An 18987-nucleotide genomic window follows, 5' to 3' on the forward strand; every position below is an offset into this window, starting at 1 on the left:
AGTGCAAGAAGGGAAGGGGCAGAGAGAGAGGGAGACACAGAATCAGAAGCAGGCTCCAGGCTCTGAGCTGTCAGCACAGAGCCTGATGCGGGGCTCGAACTCATGAACCGCGAGATCTTGACCTGAGCCGAAGTCGGACTCTCAACCGACTGAGCCACCCAGGAGCCCCTAACTTCTCTTTCTTAATTCCTTTTTCTTTTTTCTTTCTCTGTCTTTCTTTCTCATCCCTAGCACCTAGAGCATTAATGACGGGTGAATGGTAATTCATCTGGCCTTTGCTTTCCCTGATTTATTATTTCATTTTTCTTGTACAGAAAATAGAAATAATATAAACTCCTGTTTCCCCTTATCATGATTGCAAAAATTTGTTCATCGCCACCTCTTAGTACCTTTTTGGCATCTGTAATAGCTCTAGAAATGCCCCAGGTTTCATTTCTGTTAACGCAAGCTTGTACTTTCTTTTTTTCTTTGTTCTTCCTAAAAGTTACTCGTTTTATTTTTTGTTTCAAATAACCAAATTCCTTTATCCCCTCCATTGTATGGTTGCTTGCCATTTGTTTTATTAATTTCTTATGTTCTTTTTGTCTTTCTTCTATCTTTAAGCTTCATTTGCCCTTATTTCTTCAATTTCTCAGGAGTCTGGCCTGTATGCTTAGCACACTGTTGGCCACTCTTTTCTAAAGTATACAATTGGAATATGTTTCTCTGCAGATCACATAAATCCTTCACCTTTCCCCAAAATACACAATCGAAGCTATCACTTTTTTCATAAAAGTAGCTTTAAATGCATCTCACAAAGTTTGACACGCTTTATTTTCTACATATCCCACGGATTTTGCTGTGTTCAGGAATTTCATCAGGCTTTCCTGGGTCTGTTTTTCTTGGAGTTACCACTTGGTGAGCATTTTCAAACTGGTTTTAGGTCTTTATGGGATTAGGAAAAAGAACTTTTCCCCTTCATGTTTTTGAATCACTGTGTCTTTAATCTACCCTCTTACATCTGCTAGCTTTTGTGTGCTGTGTTCTGACATTTTGCTCCCACTGGAGCCCGCAGGCCAGTGTTTCAGAGCTCCAAAGTGACTGTCCTTTCCTCCTATTAAACTGTTTACTAGGAAAATTATGGGAAGCTTTCTCAGTTCCTGAAAAAAAATTACCTGCAATTGAATCTTCTGTCAACTTTAAAATTCACGTTGTCTGTCTCCTCTCTTTTGGGTCTGTGCAGGGGCATTTCTGTGTTCGGTTTCTTTGTGGGACTGCTTACCTTTCCTAAACACCTCACTGGCTCCCTTTAAGGGCAAGGTGGGCAGTCTGGGCCCAGCTGGTGGGAGATCATGTGTCTCTAACCCCGTGAGCCACCACTGAACCCCAGGGAAACCACAGTCTGCTGATGGGCACTGGGGCTCTCCTTATATTCTCCCAGCCTTGGGACACGAGGACTGACTCTACCCATGCTTGGGGCTCCAGGAGATGTGGCTTATCCCCATGGGGCTGATGGTAACCATTGTCGGCTCACCCTTTCCTTCACAGACACATGGAGCCCCCTACCCTCTGGTCTCACATAAATATGTAAACTCTCACTTGCAGGGGCGGAGCGGGGAGGAAAGCCTTGCCCCATCCATCTGTCTCAGACTAGTTAGAGCTCAAGGCATCACTACTGTCTACCTGTCTCTGGGCTGTCGTGCAGTTTGGCTAGGGAAAGACAGATAATCGGGAGCTGGTAAGAAGGACAGAGAGATGGTTCACACTGCCCCCAAACACCCTGGGCTCCCCTTTGCTTGTGTGTGTGTGTGTGTCTGTGTGTGTGTGTGTGTGTGTGTGTGTGTGTGTGTGTGTGTGTTTGAGGGGGCTCCCTCCCCATACAGAGACTCACAATTCTGATTTCGTGGTTTCCTTTCAGAAAGAGGTGACTGGGTTTCTTCTAGTTCCACACAGAAAAGACAGATCCATTACACATAGTAGCATTTCCAAAGGTGTCTGTTTCTTAAGTTTCCCAACACGATGAAATAACTGAAATTGTCAAAAAATAAGTGAAATCAGAAAGAAGACTCTTAGTGAATGAGTCTGTTTTTCCTAGCTGCGGGTGCTGACCTTTTCTGTCTTTACATTATAGTTCTAAAAATGTGGACACGTGGAAAAATTCTGAAAGCATGTTCAAAACTGTTCTGTACAGAAAGTCTAATTTCTGTACAGAAAGTCTATAAACATCCTCTAGCTAGCAGAGCTAGTTGGGATGTCTCTGGGTGCATCAACGTCTAATCATGTAGCAAATTGGCTTAAAGAATCAGGAAAATGTAGTACTTAATATGCGAAATCCCCGAACAGGGAGCATGAAGAGTTGATTAATTCAGCAGCAGGTAGTGCCATTAGAGACCCAGGTCTCTTCCTGGACCCTGTGCCCTCAGCCTGGAAGCCTGGCACACTGCTGGCTGGGTTCTAGATTGTCATATACAGCCATGTGATGGAGCAAGTGTTTCCTTTGTTTCTCTTTACGCATGATGAACTCCTTCTCATGAGCCCCTCACACACGGTTGTTAGAAACCTCGCTAGTCTGTCCACACTTAGCAAACAGGGACGATGTGCATGGAGTCACCAGGGCTGCGTTTTCAATGATTAGGATTTAAGCGTCCGACTGGGCAGCATCCCACCAAGACAGACATCTAAACAAAATCACTTTGTAGATTCAGGGCAGGGAAGTGTCTGTCCAGATGGTAAAGCAGCCTGGGGCGCGCAGATATGTCTGACTCAGCCTGTGCCCTTGGCCCCTATCATTTTTCTTCCAACATTGACGGAGCAAAATAACAAAGAACTTATCTTAAATGCTTGCAAGCTCTGCCTCAATTTTTAGAGGCAGAGAGTTCTAGTTCTTGCCTGGGTAGAATTGCTCTATCATTTCGCCCAATGTCTTTGAGGTGGTTCAATTGGACCAGGTTTTATTCAGGTGTCCCGATGTGTCAGTGTGTATTCTGTGTCTGTATACGTGAAATAGAAAAATTCATCTACCTATGAAGGAGGCAGATGATGGCCTCGATTGATACATATCCATTTTAATACTAAGTAAAACTTTATTTGTGTGGGTATTATAAACGTAAAGACTGCAAACTAAACCTCTGTAATTGAAAGTAGCATTGAGGTAAACAGAAATTTTCTAAGAGCTCACACTTAACCACCGTTACTCAAGAGCGTTACATCTGAACGCAGTCCCACAACGAATTAAGGACATTGACAAATGAAACTGAATTCTTACAAAAGTGGATGTTTTTCCCACCAGTTATACAAACAAAACTCCAGTAAATGCACATTCCTCTTTTTAGTAAAACTGTTGAGAAATAGAAATCATCATTGCCAACATCATTTTTCATATGTGAAATGACTAGAGGTGTGTATTTTCGGTAACATCTCATCAGTTCATGGTTAAGTTACCGAGTGATTAGCACTTAGCCTTCCAAATCAAGTTTCACTGACTGCGTATATATTTCCAACAGAAAACAATGTGATTGTTTCTCAAATGTAATAATTATTTGTATCCTACTATTTATCGTATTTTGAGCACTTTCGGAAGCCAGTTTTACTGAGATCTATTGTTAGGTCTATCCACATGTCTAGAAGAGTTGTTGTCTACATGCTAGAATCGTCCAGTTCTTCAGGAAGGACACTTTTTTTGTCCTCATAGAAGGTGTATAAGAGAAGCTAATTCGTCATAATACTATCAAGTTAGAAGGTTCTAATTAAACTCTGTGGATATTTTGAGGTTGTCAGTATAAGAAGCAAGCAGCCAGAGTTCCTGTTTGCTTTATTCTCTGAGTCATACGCCTGGTTAAACTCAAAAATTAAATTCTTTTCAAATATACTGTCCCATATTCCCAGGTAGGCAATTCTGAGCAGACGGGACGAGGAACATGTATTTGCTTATTACATTTGGTATAGCTGTTCCAGGGGAATGTTTTACATTTCAGGTGAGAAAAAGAAGTGGGTAAAAAGTGGCTAAGTCCAGACAGAGGACATTCTAGTGTTCCTTGGCTCAGGTATGCCAGCTTCCTTCACTGAATATCCTTGTGGTGGGGCCTGTTGTTCAATGAATGGCATGCAAGTTGCGTAACAGAATTTCAGTTAAATTATTGTCAAGCCATTTCCTTGACAGGAAACAGATCTTTGATTTATGGAGTGATAACTTCCTTTTGTTCCTCTAATAAGAAATCCAAGAGCACACCAACGCCACGTAGTTTCTACCTGCCTTCAGAGAAATTCGATTGTGTGATCGCTGTGGAGGACTGCACATGGCAGTGACAGCTAGCCTCATATCTGGGTGGAGGGAAGCTGCTGCCCTCTGCCTTCCAGGGAAGAAGCCCCAGCCCTCCCTCTCTGTGCTTAGGATGCCCACTGCTTGATCCAAGAGGAGACACTACCTGCCCCTGAGCTGGTCGGTGGCGCTCTCTCCAGTCAGTTGGGCATGAAGGCCTCTGCCCACAAGAGCAACAAAAACAGAGTTAATTCTCTAACACAATCAAATTATTCCCTTTCTTTGGAATTTTTACAGCAGCATCTGGAGAGCAGAATCTCCCATGAGAAGTGGAAGAAATTTGATTTACAGAAAGAAGCCGCGGCGGCCAAGCATCCTGAGTAAAAGAAGAGAGTCATCAGTTTCAGGCACTGCCTTGAATTCTTGTAGTTCTGTATGAATTTAGGTAATATTAACACGCACACATATAACCTGAGTGGGTTGCACTTACTGTTAGTCAGAAGGGTTTCATATAATCCCCAAACTAATTCTTTTTTCTTTTTTTCTGTTCTTTTTTCTTCTCTTTTCTTTCTCTTTCTCTTTCTTTCCTTCCTTTTCTTTTTCTTTCTTTTCTTTCTTTCTTTCTTTCTTTCTTTCTTTCCCTCCCTCCCTCCTTTCTTTCTTTTCTTTTCTTTCTTTCTTTCTTTCTTTCTTTCTTTCTTTCTTTCTTTCCCTCCTTTCTTTCTTTTTCTTTCTTTCTTTCTTTCTTTCTTTCTTTCTTTCTTTCTTTTTCTTTCTATCTTTCTTTTTCTTTCTTTCTTTCCCTCTCTTTCTTTCTTTCTTTCTTTCTTTCTTTCCCTCCTTTCTTTCTTTCTTTCTTTCTTTGTTTCTTTCTCTTTCTCTCTTTCTTTCTTTCTTCCCTCCCTTCTTTCCTTTTCTTTTCTTTCTTTCTTTCTTTCTTTCTTTCTTTCTTTCTTTCTTTCTTTCTTTCTTTCTTTCAACTTTATGTAGTGTGTGTCAGCCTGATTGGCCTGAAAACAAGGGCTGTGACAGAAGACTTGAATTACACGATGTCTGACATGAAGGACTGTGCACACACACTCACAAATGATGTCCTTCCAGGCCAGAGATTAGACAAGAGCTGACTTGGGGGACCAAGGTAATCATTAAAAGATCATCTTAGAGTTTTTTTTAATGTTCTTTACAAGTCATTTTAATTTTTTTAAATGTTTATTTTTGAGAGAGAGAGACAGACAAGTCGTTTTAAAAAGGTCTCAGAACTTGCAGACGCAAAGGGAAAAGATAACATAGTCCTAACAGGTAAAAACGAATGTCTCATGACATGATGCCTAGTGACACAGTGAGGAAGTGGGAACTCATCCACGGGCAGCTCCGTGACTCCCGATGAAGGTGAAGATGTGCCCGTTCTCCAGCAGTTGTTTGGGAAACCCCGGCAGGTGTTACAAGGAGACACGTACAAAGGTGTGTGTGCTAGTGCTGTGTGTAGTAAAGAAAAGTATTTCATGTAATGAAGGAAAACGGATGAAAAGTGGGAGCATCGCGAATATAGTTTGTTCCATATTCGTATACGCCTGGTTAGAATTCCCGGGGGCAGTCACCATCCCATTTCACCCATGAGGGAACTGAATCCCAGAGGCCCCAGGAGAGTGAAGGGTGGAGCCAGGACTCACACCCTGGCTGGGAGCCCTTGTCCTCACACTATCTCAGTCACTTTCTTTGTGAAGCTGGCATGGGACAGTGAGGTGGGATGAGGCTACCGCTCAGTAGCCCTAGCACACGGGGGAGTCATGTAGCCAGAATTTGGCAAGTGGTCGGTAACATTTGTCCAAGTGTGAGCTCCTTACACAACCTGCAGGTGCCGGAGGCAAAGAGCCAGAAACCGGGAAATGTCCAGGAGCTGGCCATGGAGACCAGGCAGGACCAGGGTCTCTGCAGTGACTCTGGGTCCACCAATAGAGATTTGAAAGTGAAATGAGCCAAGCCGGGCTGTTCACATAGCCATTCGATTCTGGCAGTCAACCTAATAGGGCCCAGTAGAGAAGCTGCTTTAGGGAAAGGGCAATTCATGGTGGGTCTGGACCGAAGCGTTGGAGCTGGAGTCGAAGCCACTTCTCCCGGCCAGCGTGGGGCTGAGCCGGCCGGGACCTGGGGGGAGCGCTCCTGGGGTTGGTTGCAGCATCCCCTGCATGGAAAGACCCCCTCGCATCCAATGTAAAGACATCTCCAATGTGTAGCCCCATTCTTCTTACGGCAATGCTCCAACGATAATAAAGAGAATATTCCCCAGTGGACGTCCCTGCGGCCTCTGAGGACATCTGGTTTTCTTTCCCACTTAGAGACCGTTCATGAATCACTCTGCAGCAGAGTGCACTTCAGTACTAAGCACTTGGCTTATCTGACCTGCTCATTAATTCTATTACACCAGCAGGAACCTCGTTCTTTCTCCCCTGCCCTCGCAGAGTGGCCCCCAGTGGCCCAGCTCGGGCCACACCGCAGGGAGCTCCTGTAGTACCTCAGGGCTCCACAGGTCCCGGGTGGGCCGGTCCAAACCCTGAGTCCCGCCTGGCGGGGGGATGCCAAGGGCCCGTGTATATGTGTGTGTGTGTGTGTGTGTGTGTGTGTGTGTGTGTGTGTAGATGCCATTAGAATTCTTACAGATACTGAAAGTGAAATGAGGAAATGATTGGGCAATCGGATGGAAGGGCCGGTGCCAGGAAGCCCTATCACCCACTGGGGGCCGGGATGCAGCCGGGCAGACGCGGGGAGACCCGGGGGAGTTCTCCCGGGGGCCACGGCACAGCCAGGCCATGTAGTCGGTGTGGGACCTCAGCAAGCACCGCTCACAGGAAATGATCCCTTCCCTGCGGCCACTTTCTCGAAAGGCCCGGACCTTCCAAGTCCCCCGAGTGCCATGGAGGGCTGCGTGGAAGGCGAGCGGTCACGCCTTCGTCCTCGCCCGGAGAGGGGAGAAGAAATGAAAGTGAAGGAGCCGCCCGGCTCGCGCCCCAAAGACGCAGCGCTGCTGGCCGTGACCCTGCTGCTGGCGCTCACGTCCTGCTGCCTGTCGGTGGTGTCCCTGTGCAGGGTGGCCGTCCTGCAAGCCGAGCTGGGGAGCCTGCGGGCGGAGCTGCGGGGGCCCCGGGAGCCCCGCGAACCCCGGGAGCCCCGGGAGCTTCGGGCTGAGCCGGGCCCTCCCCGGGCGGGGGCTGCAACCCCCGGGGCGTCCGGCGCGCGCCTGGCCCCCGCGGTCCCCAGCGCGCTGAAAGTGAGTGCAGCCGCCGCAGCCCGTCCCCCGCCCCCCGCCACCCCCGCGCCCCTGCGACGCCGGGGCTGTAACTTGGGGTTTCTGTCTCCCCAGGGGATCTTTGCACCAGCCCCGGCGGGAGAGAGCAACTCCAGCCAGAGCGGCAGAAGGAAGCGCGCCGCTCTGGGTCCCGAAGACACAGGTACGTTTGGGGCGCGGAAGCACTTAGCAGACGGGATGCCGGCGTCCGCGGGTGTGCGGGTGTGGACCCCGGCCTCCGGGTTGGGGACCCCCTCCCCTCCACGAGCGCTGAGCGGTGCCCGGAGGCTGTGCAAGTGGCCTCTACAGCACGTGTGGCTTTTGTGGCACAGCCGGCGCGCCGGCAGGTGTCTGTCCCCGACAAGCGGACTTGGAGGGCTGGGCCCTGCCTTAACCACAGAGGAGGGGAGGGGTCACAGGGTCTTCCTCGGATGGGACACACCTGCGTCAAAAGCCGTGTCCGTCACTCGAGGAGAAGAGCGCCGCGCGCTGTGTCCACCTGAGTCCCGGAGGGTCAGGTATAGATACACCTTCCCTGAGGGTGCGCTGCGCACCCTGGGATCACGCCGGGAGCAGGTGTGCGGCCGCGATTCATTGTGTTTATTGCTCTAGCTTTAAAACAGACTTTGTTTTACACACACACACACACACACACACACACACACACACACACACACGATGCTCTGACTGTAAACGTATTTTTCACTGACTGCCTTATTCATGGAAAAAAGTCTTTCCTGTTTTGCAAAACCATGATTTTTATAAATGCTTTGTGTCGATTACCTTTAGTATCGCTTTGTGTCTATTAGACACAATTGACTTTAAGCAAATATAGACTACGAAACACTCATATTTTTACTATACTTGAGCAGGTGAATTGTTTTCATACTTTGCATTTTATCATCTGTACTTTGTACACAATTAAAAAACACCATATATATACTACGGCATATTTTTGCGTTCACTTATCGTTATACAATAAGCATTTTCCTTCTTTCTAAGTAATTCTCACACATCCACGTTAGTTCGTTATCATGCAGTTATGTCACAATGATCATTTCCAAAGTTGTTGCGCGGATCTCTCATTTCCGAGGAATTTTATGTGTTCCACATAAATTCCATAGATGAAATATCAGAACGAAAGAGGATGAACATTTATTACTGCCATGTTGCTTTCAAAGTGAGTTATAAATGTGTACAGTCAGAAATGCAGTGCACAAGGTCTCCACATTCTCACAGCATTTTATTAAAATTTATTCTGGCTAGTTTAGTAGTTGTCAAACAGTATCTCAAATGTAATCTGTTGCTTGCTCGAAGAGAAGGATGAATTTGTTTCTGCATATTTGGGTAAATTCTAATTTTGTCACCTGCTAATTTTTATTTATGGCTTCCCTCATTTATCCTAATTTTTTTTTGTGATTTTGAACAAGCTCTATGTTAGACATACTGTTTAACAAAATTTGGGTGTAACTATTTTCATATTTTGCTTTTTAAAATTCCTGCAGAGATTTTACATCTATGTATTTAATGTGATAAACTTTTCTTTTTGATTTTCTCTACTATATCAAAGCAGAAAATATATGTATTTGTAATCTCTTACACAGCCTATTCTACAGCCTGCTACTTTGACTTTTTCATAATTTAGTGTTTTAGTTTGGTATTTAACTCCTTAATCCTTGTGGCGTTTATTTGGTGGATCACATCACACCAGCTTTATCTTCCCTTCTTCTTTTATGTTTTCTTACCAAACTGCTATTAAATATAGCTAATTTCATGGGATGCTCATTTTCAACTTGTTTGCATTGGAAAGCTTACTGTGTTAATATTAAGTCTCTCATGAATCTATTTTGAGACTGTTTTTTCACTGATTTATTATTCTGTTTATCTGTATTAAATAAAATATTTTAAGTATTTTGTAACATAATGAGCTTTAATATCTAGTAGGGTCAGAATGCCTCAATCTTCTTCAACCTCTGTGCTACTACTCCTCAGCCTCTGCCCATTCATCTTACAAATAAACCTTAACTTTACCATTGCAGAGAGGATACGGGCTCCTTACAGCAGATTTAAGAAGAAAGGACGTTGAGTAAGAAATTAATTAACTTCCGGAGTCCCACTTCCTCAAAATACTCTCTATTATATTTTAAAATTTCCTCCCATGTGTACATTTTTACAAATTTGTGATTTGATGGCATCCACAAATGATACACTGATTAAAATTTTTCCGTAAATAATTTGTAATTTTTAGAAAGTTTGGAAAGTAATAGAGAATTCTATCAAGTGAATCAAAATTTACTTAGTATCTAAAACCCAGATGTAATTGCTATTGTCGTGATCATGGTTTGTCTAAGATTTTTATAAACCTTTCATATAGTATACATATATACAGTATGTATGCATATGGATATATCCTATATATGTATATATACAGTATATAGTACATCTCTCTCTTTCTCTTTCTCTTCTTGTATATATACTCATAACATTCATAGATCTGAGATGAAAGGTTTGAAGAGGAGAACCTTAGTGACTGCTCATATCTGCTCTCCTTCCTCTTCAGTGAAACTGGCTTGAATGTCGTTTTAGACGCCATTCTCTTTTTTTTCTCTCTTATTTCATATATTTTCTATTTATTTTTCCCCGTAGTATATTTATCACATTCAGTAAAATTTCATAATGTGTTTGTTTGTTTTTTAATATGAAATTTATTGTCAAATTGGCTTCCATACAACACCCAGTGCTCATCCTAACAGGTGCCCTCCTCGATGCCCATCGCCCACTTTCCCCTCCCCCCCAGCCCCCCCTCCCGTCAACCCTCAGTTTGTTCTCAGTTTTTCTGTCATGCAGGGAAAACATATTTTATTTAGCACTACAAAAATATGTATATAACCAAGAGGGTTTCTGAAAGTCCATGATTTTATTTTTCTGTTTGGTAGCATCCTTTTTTTTTTTTTTTTTTTGGGGGGGGGGAGTTGAGAAAATGCTGAACAATTTGAATCTATACAGCTTTCTTTGTTTCTGTTTATTCTACTCTATTCTGATTTAAGTAAGGCTTAAAAAACCTTAGGTTCTCCCTTTTACTTTCAAAGTGTCCATTTATGTTCTTATGTATTAATTTTCCAAATACTTTATAGATCCATTGACATTTTTGGTTGGAATTTTATAAAAATTGTAATTCTGTGGAAGAAAATGAATTCTTACAGTGTTTTATTTATATATCCAAGAATACTTAAATGCATGATATCTCCTTACTAAATATCAAAATTTAAATTTCCCGGGGTGCCTGGGTGGCTCAGTTGGTTGAGCATCTGATTGGGCTCAGGTCATGAATCTGCAGTTCATGGGTTCAAGCCCCACATCGGGCTCTGTGCTGACAGCTCAGAGCCTGGAGTCTGCTTCAGATTCTGTGTGTGTCTCTCTCTCTGTAACCTCCCCTGCTCACCCTCTGTCTCTCTCTCTCAAAAGTGAATAAACGTTAAAAAAATTTAAAAAAAAAAAATTTAAATTTCCCAATTGGATACAATTTTCCCTATATAGGTTTTACGATTCTTTCACAGTTAGTTAAAAAAGGTTTTCTTGCAATTTTGGAGTCCTGGTATTTTCAAATGGCTCGTTAAATTCTTTAAAAATGTACAGAATTCTCACGGGGCGCCTGGGTGGCTCAGTCGGTTAGGCGTCTGACTTTGGTTCAGGTCATGATCTCACGGTCTGTGAGTTTGAGCCCCACGTCGGGCTCTGTGCTGACAGCTCAGGGCCTGGAGCCTGCTTCGGATTCTGTGTCTCCCTCTCTCTCTGACCCTCCCCTGCTCGTGCTCTGTCTCTCTCTGTCTCAAAAATAAACAAACATTAAAAAAATAATAAAAATTAAAATGTACAGAATTCTCAAAAACGAATGCAGCATTCAATCACATGGTTATTTTTAAGCCACATCCACACACATATTGGATGTATACTTAACAGAAATATAATTTTATTTTAGTCTTTTTTTAGAATACTCTGCTTTCTACCTCTGCTACTCAACGTTAGTTGCCATCATTTTATGACTATGTCAAAAAGGTTCAGAGCTAAGTATTGCTAAATGACACTCCAGAATGTCACCCATTTTTATTTTTCTATAAGTCCAACCTAAATTTCACTCAGGCACGTCAATTTTACTGCATGTATATTCGGTTTGTGAGTAAACTCCAGTGTGTTGGGCTAGAAAGCCTCCCTTCAGCACACAGCATGCCTAGAATCACATCAGTATTTGGTAAGTGTCACATACCACCTGTGGGGTTTTTGCCTTGTCATTTGTACGTGTCCTGTCTGTACAACTAAAGAGTAGAGGCTTCTGTGGTATGGGCCATATTTCCTCTGCACATTCTTCGTGGTATTTGCACACAGTGGGTGTTCTATGAATATTTGTTGATGGATCTTGGGCTCACTATGAAGTAAGATGCTGTGATTTGGCAATCATTGGGAGGGGGGATTTTTCCCATATTTCTTCACTTCTCAGGTTTTGATCAGAGGCCATCTTATGCAATTTTTTAACTTGACATTTAAAACAACAAATTCGCCAAAGAATGAATTTGATCACATGGCGAGAGTCTCAGGGAGAGTTTGAGAGCCCCTTGCCCCCGCCTTGGTTCACCGGGTAGAGGCACAGTTTGGGCTCACTAAAAGTCATAGAGACACTCTCATAGTCAGCAATCTAACTCTAATTTCGTGGATTTCTGGTTTTAATGTTTTGGTTTTAACTGAAGTATTGTTTACATACGGAGAAGGGCACATGTCTTAAGGGTACAGCTTGGGGGGTATTCACAGACTGAATGGCAGTAGTTGAAGGGGCGGACATCACCGTCAGCCTGCGTGCCCACTCGGTGCTCCATCCACTCCTCCCCGGGGTAAATGCTTTTATTTAATTGCGCAGGCTGGTTATTTGGCTCTTGTTTTGTTTTTCTTAATGGTGTTGTGTTTCAAATGGAGGTCTTATTAAGTTTTCTGTGTTTCATAAGATAATTTCTGATTGTAGTAGAACAAACAGAAATGTGGGGAAATCCAGGATCAAAGAATTGCCAGATGGCTCATATTAGCCAAAAAGCTCACTTTTAAGCCCGTAAGTGTATTTGGAGATATTCCTAATTAAAAATAATAATGAAAGCGCTATGGCTTTGAAATATTACATGTTAAAGTTTCTTCACAAATGGAGTCATAATGATCAATGCTGTCAGCTCTCCTGTTCGCTCTAAGAACCTAGAGATAAGCATCCTAAGAGTCCATCAGGACGATGAATTCTTTCAAATGGATACCCGCTGAGCTAAAACAGTTTATTAATAAACAGTTTATATTTATTTATTACTAAACAGTTTATTAATAAAATCAGGTGACCTTTATATTTCCCCCCTTGTTATTCAGTAGGGAATTTAAAAGTTAATAGAAATACATGTGTTTTAGGGCGCCTGGGTGGCTCAGTCGGTTAAGCCTCCCACCCTTGGTTTTGGCTCAGGTCATGATCTCATGGTTTGTGTGCTGATAGTGTGGAGCCTGCTTGGGGTTCTCTCTCTCCCTGTCTCTCTGCCCCTCCCCTCCTTGCACTTTCTCTCTCTCAGAATAAATAAATAAATAATTTTAAAAAAAGAAGTTCATGTGTTTTAGATGATAGAAGTACAAAAATTATTTTTATTGATAATGTTTATTATACGTGTCTCATTAAAATAGTAAAATAGTGTTGACAACATGGAACAGAATATAAAAACAAGAGTGGGAAAAAAATTACCCATCTTTCCTCTGCTAAATAAATATTTATTGTAAGATTTTGGTCAATCTGCTTTACGTTCTTTTTCTCTCTTTTTATAAACTTTTTTAGTTGGGAATTATTTTAGAATTACAGAAAAGTTGCAAGAACACGGCAGAGAGTTGCCATATACCCCTCATCCAGTGTCTCCTGTTGTCTTACGTTACCATCCTTTGTCATAACTGCGAAGCCAACGTTGGTACTTAACTAAAAGCTGAACTCCATTTCGGAGTGTTCTTTCATGAAACCCATAGTCCCTCTCCTTTGTAAGGAAAGATGGGAGGTCGGAAAGATCTGTAGCAGCCAGGCTTTGTTTCACTGAGATTTCCGGCAGGGCTGTATCTTACAAGACTGTAAAGTGAGTGTCGAAAGCATATATAGTGTAGAACTCAACCATCCAATTCGTACCAGAATTAGGCTAACCGGAGGCTCTTACCCAGTAAGGGTGTGTTCCTTCCTAGAACAGAAACAGCTGGCTGTTGTCATGGTGATCTTTGACCAGAATCTTCCCCAAGTGCTATTTCTCCCCCCCCTGCTTCAATAATGACTTCTTTTTCAGTGTTGCAAGAGCTGGCTCCCGTTCAATTTCAAAAGCAGTAATAAAATAAAATAGTGACCTCACAACCAAATATCTGAACCCTGTTCTTGTCAAGTTTAAAGTTTTGGGAAGCAGAAGAACCAGGAAATGAGTCAATCAAAGCAGCCAAAAGTGATGTTGTGTCTCTTCCATGTATGCCGCGGGCCTGCTAGCTTTCAAACTCTGTTCTAGGTGTTGAGGGTTGATCAGAAAACACAACAGATAAAAGTTTCCTGCCCCCTGGAGATTGCATTGCAGTGAGGTGGAAAGACACAGAAAGTGGTCAATAAACATGAGTAATGAGTAAGTAACAATACTAGAAAATGGCAAATATCATGAAGAAGTGAATGATTTAAGGCAGAATTAACAGATTCGGCAGTGTGAAGGGTGAGGAGGGGAGAAGATGTGTAAGGAGAGGTCAGGAAAAGTCTTTCTGTTTCTTCCTGAAGATTCAATCATTCTTTATTCTATCACCTTAAAAAACTTTTGTGGAAATGGGTAGATATTTAAGAAATAAATCCATAATGTTGAGGAATGTGTTGTTCTCAGTAATCCTGTAGGAATGGATATTGGTTTTAATGTTTATTATTTTTATAAGTCAAGTCCTATTTAAAAGAACTGTATTGGACAGCTATATCTTTGTTACGAACAGATTTTGATGGGGTGGGGGGACGGGCTAGATGGTTGATGGGCATTAAAGGAGGGAACTTGTTGGGATGAGCACTGGGTGTTGTATGTAAGTGATGAGTCAATTCTACTCCTACTTCTGAAACCAATATTGCACTGTATGTTAACTAACTAAAATTTAAATAATACAAAATAAAAATAAATAAAAGGTATTCTCATTTTTTAAGAGCTAGAGAAGAAACAGATTTTGCTCAAATATACAGGAAGCATCCACTGGGCCAAGGTCTGGGGTGGACACTCAAGAATATATAGGAAAGTGGAGAAAAAGACTCGGTCACTGGGTGTCTTCCACACACAAGCTCTGGGTTGGGCTCTATAACATCATTTACCTTCTCAGTAACCCCTGTTAGGTTGGCATTATTGTCCTCATTTTAGACAAGAGACTTGAAGCCAAGACATAATCAGTCCCTTCTCTCCACAAGCTAAATATTGAGCTGGAGAAATTAAACAAAATTAATGTAAATTTAAAAATAGTAAACAAGCTCTTTAGCCTTTACAAAAAGCATGTGTAAACTATGACTTCACTTGGTTCTCACAACACCACTATGAGAAAACTATTGTTATTCTAGAGATAAAATATTTTAATTTCATATTAAGTGTTAATTTCATGATTAAACAGCTAAATTGGTTTGAGAACTAAGGTTTACATTCATTATATGCTAACTATAAATTCTGAGTTGTTTTCCACTGTGCGAGCTATATGCACTTAATGTTTGCGTAATACACCAGATCTGACAAAAACTGTTGGGTCTCGAAGAAACCTAGACCGTTATTAACATTAGGACCAACAAGAGGACAACGATCTATGGTATTATAGGATGTTAGTTCAGATCACAGATTGAAAGATTATTAAGACCATGATGGATAAGAGCTGAGCTGAGTTTTGAAGACTGACTCAACTCAGGGAAAAAGAGACAGTATTCCAGGGCATGGGAACAGTAATGGAACAGGAAGTAGAAAAAACACAAGAAGAGGTCTTACTGTAGTAGGTGGAACCATCAAAATACACACTAGCACCTCGGTATCGTTCCTTTGCTTGGATTTTTGCAAGTGTTTATTGACTGCGATGTTTTTACAAGTTCAGGCTTTCTCCTCCTCTTTCTTTTTTCTTTTTTAAGCATTTAAAAAAATTTTTATTTAAACCCAAGTTAGTTAATGTACAATGTAGTGTTGGTTTCAAGAGTAAAATTTAGTGATTCATCACTTCCATATGTGCCACAGATTTTTTGTTTTTAGTCTGATATAAACCAGATGCTGTGCAAATTTGTAACTGATAGTTCTTAATGTCAAGTGACTCAGCCTAGGGAAAGAGACAGTAATAGAAAAAATTAGGATATATAGTGAAATGTTATTTCAATAGATGTATGTGCAAAGTGTAGTGGGATCAAATAGTTAGCTGTAAGGATCAGGGAAAGAGTTGATATTTGGCCTGAGCCCTGAGGGATGGACAGGTTTCACCAGATACTAAGGTGAGGAGTATTTAGCCAGGCAGAATAGCACATATGCAGTCCTGGGAGCGGGAGGATGAACTTCTGTGCTTCTAGGTATGGGAGGGTAGAGGTCGTGGGGTTGTGAAGGGAGGTTTGGGTTTTGTGTGCAGGGGAACCCCACCTGAAGGAGTTATAAGAATTAGAAGGCAAGATAAAATTCTGGTTTAGGAAGGCAAATCTGAGGAAATGCAAGCGATGGAGTAGAAGTAGTAGAAAGGCCAAGAGGCACAACTTGGTGAGCAAGTGTTAGCGTCAGGAGAACAGTGAGAGTAAAGATCTGAACGGACCCACCCCACTTGCTCCTCTTGTCGGGTTTGATTATTCTCTCAGTCTCTGTCTGTCTGTCTGTCTCTACCCCCTTCAGCCATATTGCTGTATCCCTCCAACTTTAGCCTTTGTGTATATTCATAACTATTGATTTTGTGTGGGATGTTCCTACCCCCTTCTTTCTTCTTTTCTTTTAAAAAATATTTTTTAATGTTTACTTATTTTTGAGAGAGAGAGAGAGAGAGACAGAGACAGAGGGTGAGCAGGGGAGGACCAGATAGAGAGGGAGACACAGAATCCGAAGCAGGCTCCGAGCTCCGAGCCGTCAGCACAGAGCCCATTGCGGGGCTCAAACCCATGAACTGGGAGATCTTGACCTGAGTTGAGTCAGATGCTTAACCAACTGAGCCACCCAGGCACGCCAAACCCCCACCTCCCACCACCACCACCACCCCCCCTTCCCCGCCCTGCCGCCCCTTCTTTCTTTTAATTTCAGTTTAAGTGTCACTGTTCAGAGAAGCCTTCCTGATTGGGTCAAAGTCTGGCCACTGTATTGCTCTTACAGCTGCAACTTCCAGTGTGTCTTTCGGATTCTCATTCATACTTGTTCCTCCCCCTAGATCGCAAGCTCCATGGGGGTAGAGATAGTGTCTTTTCTTTTTCTTTTCTTTTTTTTTTTGCTATTCCGAGCACAACATATGACCTAAATTTAGTGCTCAGTAAAACTGGTGGATGAGATAAATGACAGACAGAATCCACACTGAGCAAAAGTTGAAAAATTCAAACCATTAGAACTTGATTATTTGTTGGATTTCAAGATTGCAGAGGAAGGAATCAGGCATGTTTACAAAGTTCCTAGCTTGGGCAACTCAGAGGATACTTATATCCACTAAGAGAAAACAGAAGCATAAGAGGCGTGTGGGTGTGAGGAAGACAAAGAAATAAATTTGGGTCATGCTGAGGTTGAATCGTCACTGTGGCAGCCAGGCAGAGATGTCCAAGGCGAAGCGGAAGGTGTAAGGGCTGGCTGTGCAATTCACTGATAGCTTTCTCCAAGCATTAGGTATATTTTTGTGTTTACCTTCCTTGGCTTCAAGTATGTGTGCATATCGTGTCATGAAGCTAATTTTCATCACTGGTAAGTTACCTATACCCAGTGCCTTATGAGTATACACCATTAATAATGAGAAGTGTTCTAAAGCGATGCAAGGAATTCATGGTAAAAGGGGGGAAAAAGCCATATCCTGTGGAGATGATGACTCAACTATAAAATTAGTCATTTTAAATTAAAATGTTTCATCAATTGTAAAATGAAATAACTTAGGAAGATGGCATTTTGTTTCCTGGGGTTTTGTTTTGTTTTGTGTTTTTACTCTTAGTGTTTATGAGCCAAGGCAAAAGACTGCCATTTTATATATCCTACAGTGCTTTAGGCATAGAAAATACTGAAATCAGGAGTGGTACCTGGCAGTGTGACAATGTCCAATTAATGCTTAGGACTCTGTACACACACACACACACACACACACACACGCGCACACACACACACACACACACACACACACACACAGAGTCTTCCATTCAGATAATATCTTTCTTTACTGCTATCAACTGTCGTGATTTCTGTTTTGCTCTGTCAACTTCTTTCCAAAACCCCCAAAGAACCAGCACCCCTTTTTACTTCCTCAGGGCCATTGTAGTGCTACCACCTTTCTGAATTACCCAGAATTGAAAATTCGTTTTTATTATTAGTTTTTAATTCTCCTTCAAACACACACTCGGTCACAAACTTTTAATTTTTTTTCACAATTTATCTTGGATGCTGTATTTATATAATTGCTTTGGGGATCAAATCACCCTTATATTATATTTATGCCAGTCAACAGCTGAATCTTTGTTTTCACTCTTCTCTGTGTGGCAACTTAGTCTCCACGAGGACACATGTATGATGTTTCTCAAGCACAACATATATCAGGCAGGCCCCTCTGAAGATTAGGAATTTCTATTTTTTTTTCCTGGTAAGTCAAATACATACTTCTCAATTTAGCTCTCTAGACATACTTTTAAAACTCTGTTAACTTGTATTGGCAAACTGTTTATCGCCAATCAAATAAGAATTTATAATCTAGTTTTTCACCCCTAAATTCTTGTATTCCCATTCCAGTAGAAATGTTTTTCCCCAAATCATGCTTTCTTGAATTTCCTCATAAATCTGTGTTCATCATTAGGTCAGTATTGGGGTCTTTATGGAATTTATCCTGGTTAAACTTTTCCAGCCACTGATTATTTTTTCAAAACTAGCTCAGGAAAAATCAAACTGTATTTCTCGTGACCTCATACACTGAATGGTAAGGTATACAGAAATAAAAGAGAGACATCGCCTTCAGAGTCCACATTCTTTAAAACCTGTGGTGCAGTAAGTAAGAAGACAGAAGGAGGAAGGGACACAGTTAAATGCAGGAAGGACATCTCATCCAGACTGAAGAGCTTGGAAGAAGGTTGAATGAGAAGAGTAAAAAGGACTACGAAGGAGGAGTAGGTGTGGATCATATGGATGGGGCGAATGTAATGGGAAGCGCTCTGTGTTTTCCACTGGAGTTATGTATAATCTGCGTAATTGCAGTATTTATGGTGGTTGATATTAGATCGAACTTTTGTTGAAATAAAGAGAAT

General features: G+C 42.0%; 1 protein-coding gene across 1 annotated transcript in view; it reads left to right on the plus strand.

Annotated features, from left to right (window-relative positions):
- The first annotated feature begins 6943 nt into the window (after positions 1-6943).
- TNFSF13B (TNF superfamily member 13b) overlaps positions 6944-18987 on the plus strand; it is a 29741-nt gene continuing 17697 nt past the window's right edge. Inside the window, exons 1-2 of the mRNA XM_042930172.1 lie at positions 6944-7502; positions 7596-7683. Of these exons, the coding sequence (XP_042786106.1) occupies positions 7149-7502; positions 7596-7683 (442 nt within the window). The 5' untranslated portion in view covers positions 6944-7148. The remainder of the gene's footprint in view (positions 7503-7595; positions 7684-18987) is intronic.

Source organism: Panthera leo, chromosome A1, assembly GCF_018350215.1.
Source record: "Panthera leo isolate Ple1 chromosome A1, P.leo_Ple1_pat1.1, whole genome shotgun sequence".
NCBI classification, from domain to species: domain Eukaryota; kingdom Metazoa; phylum Chordata; class Mammalia; order Carnivora; family Felidae; genus Panthera; species Panthera leo.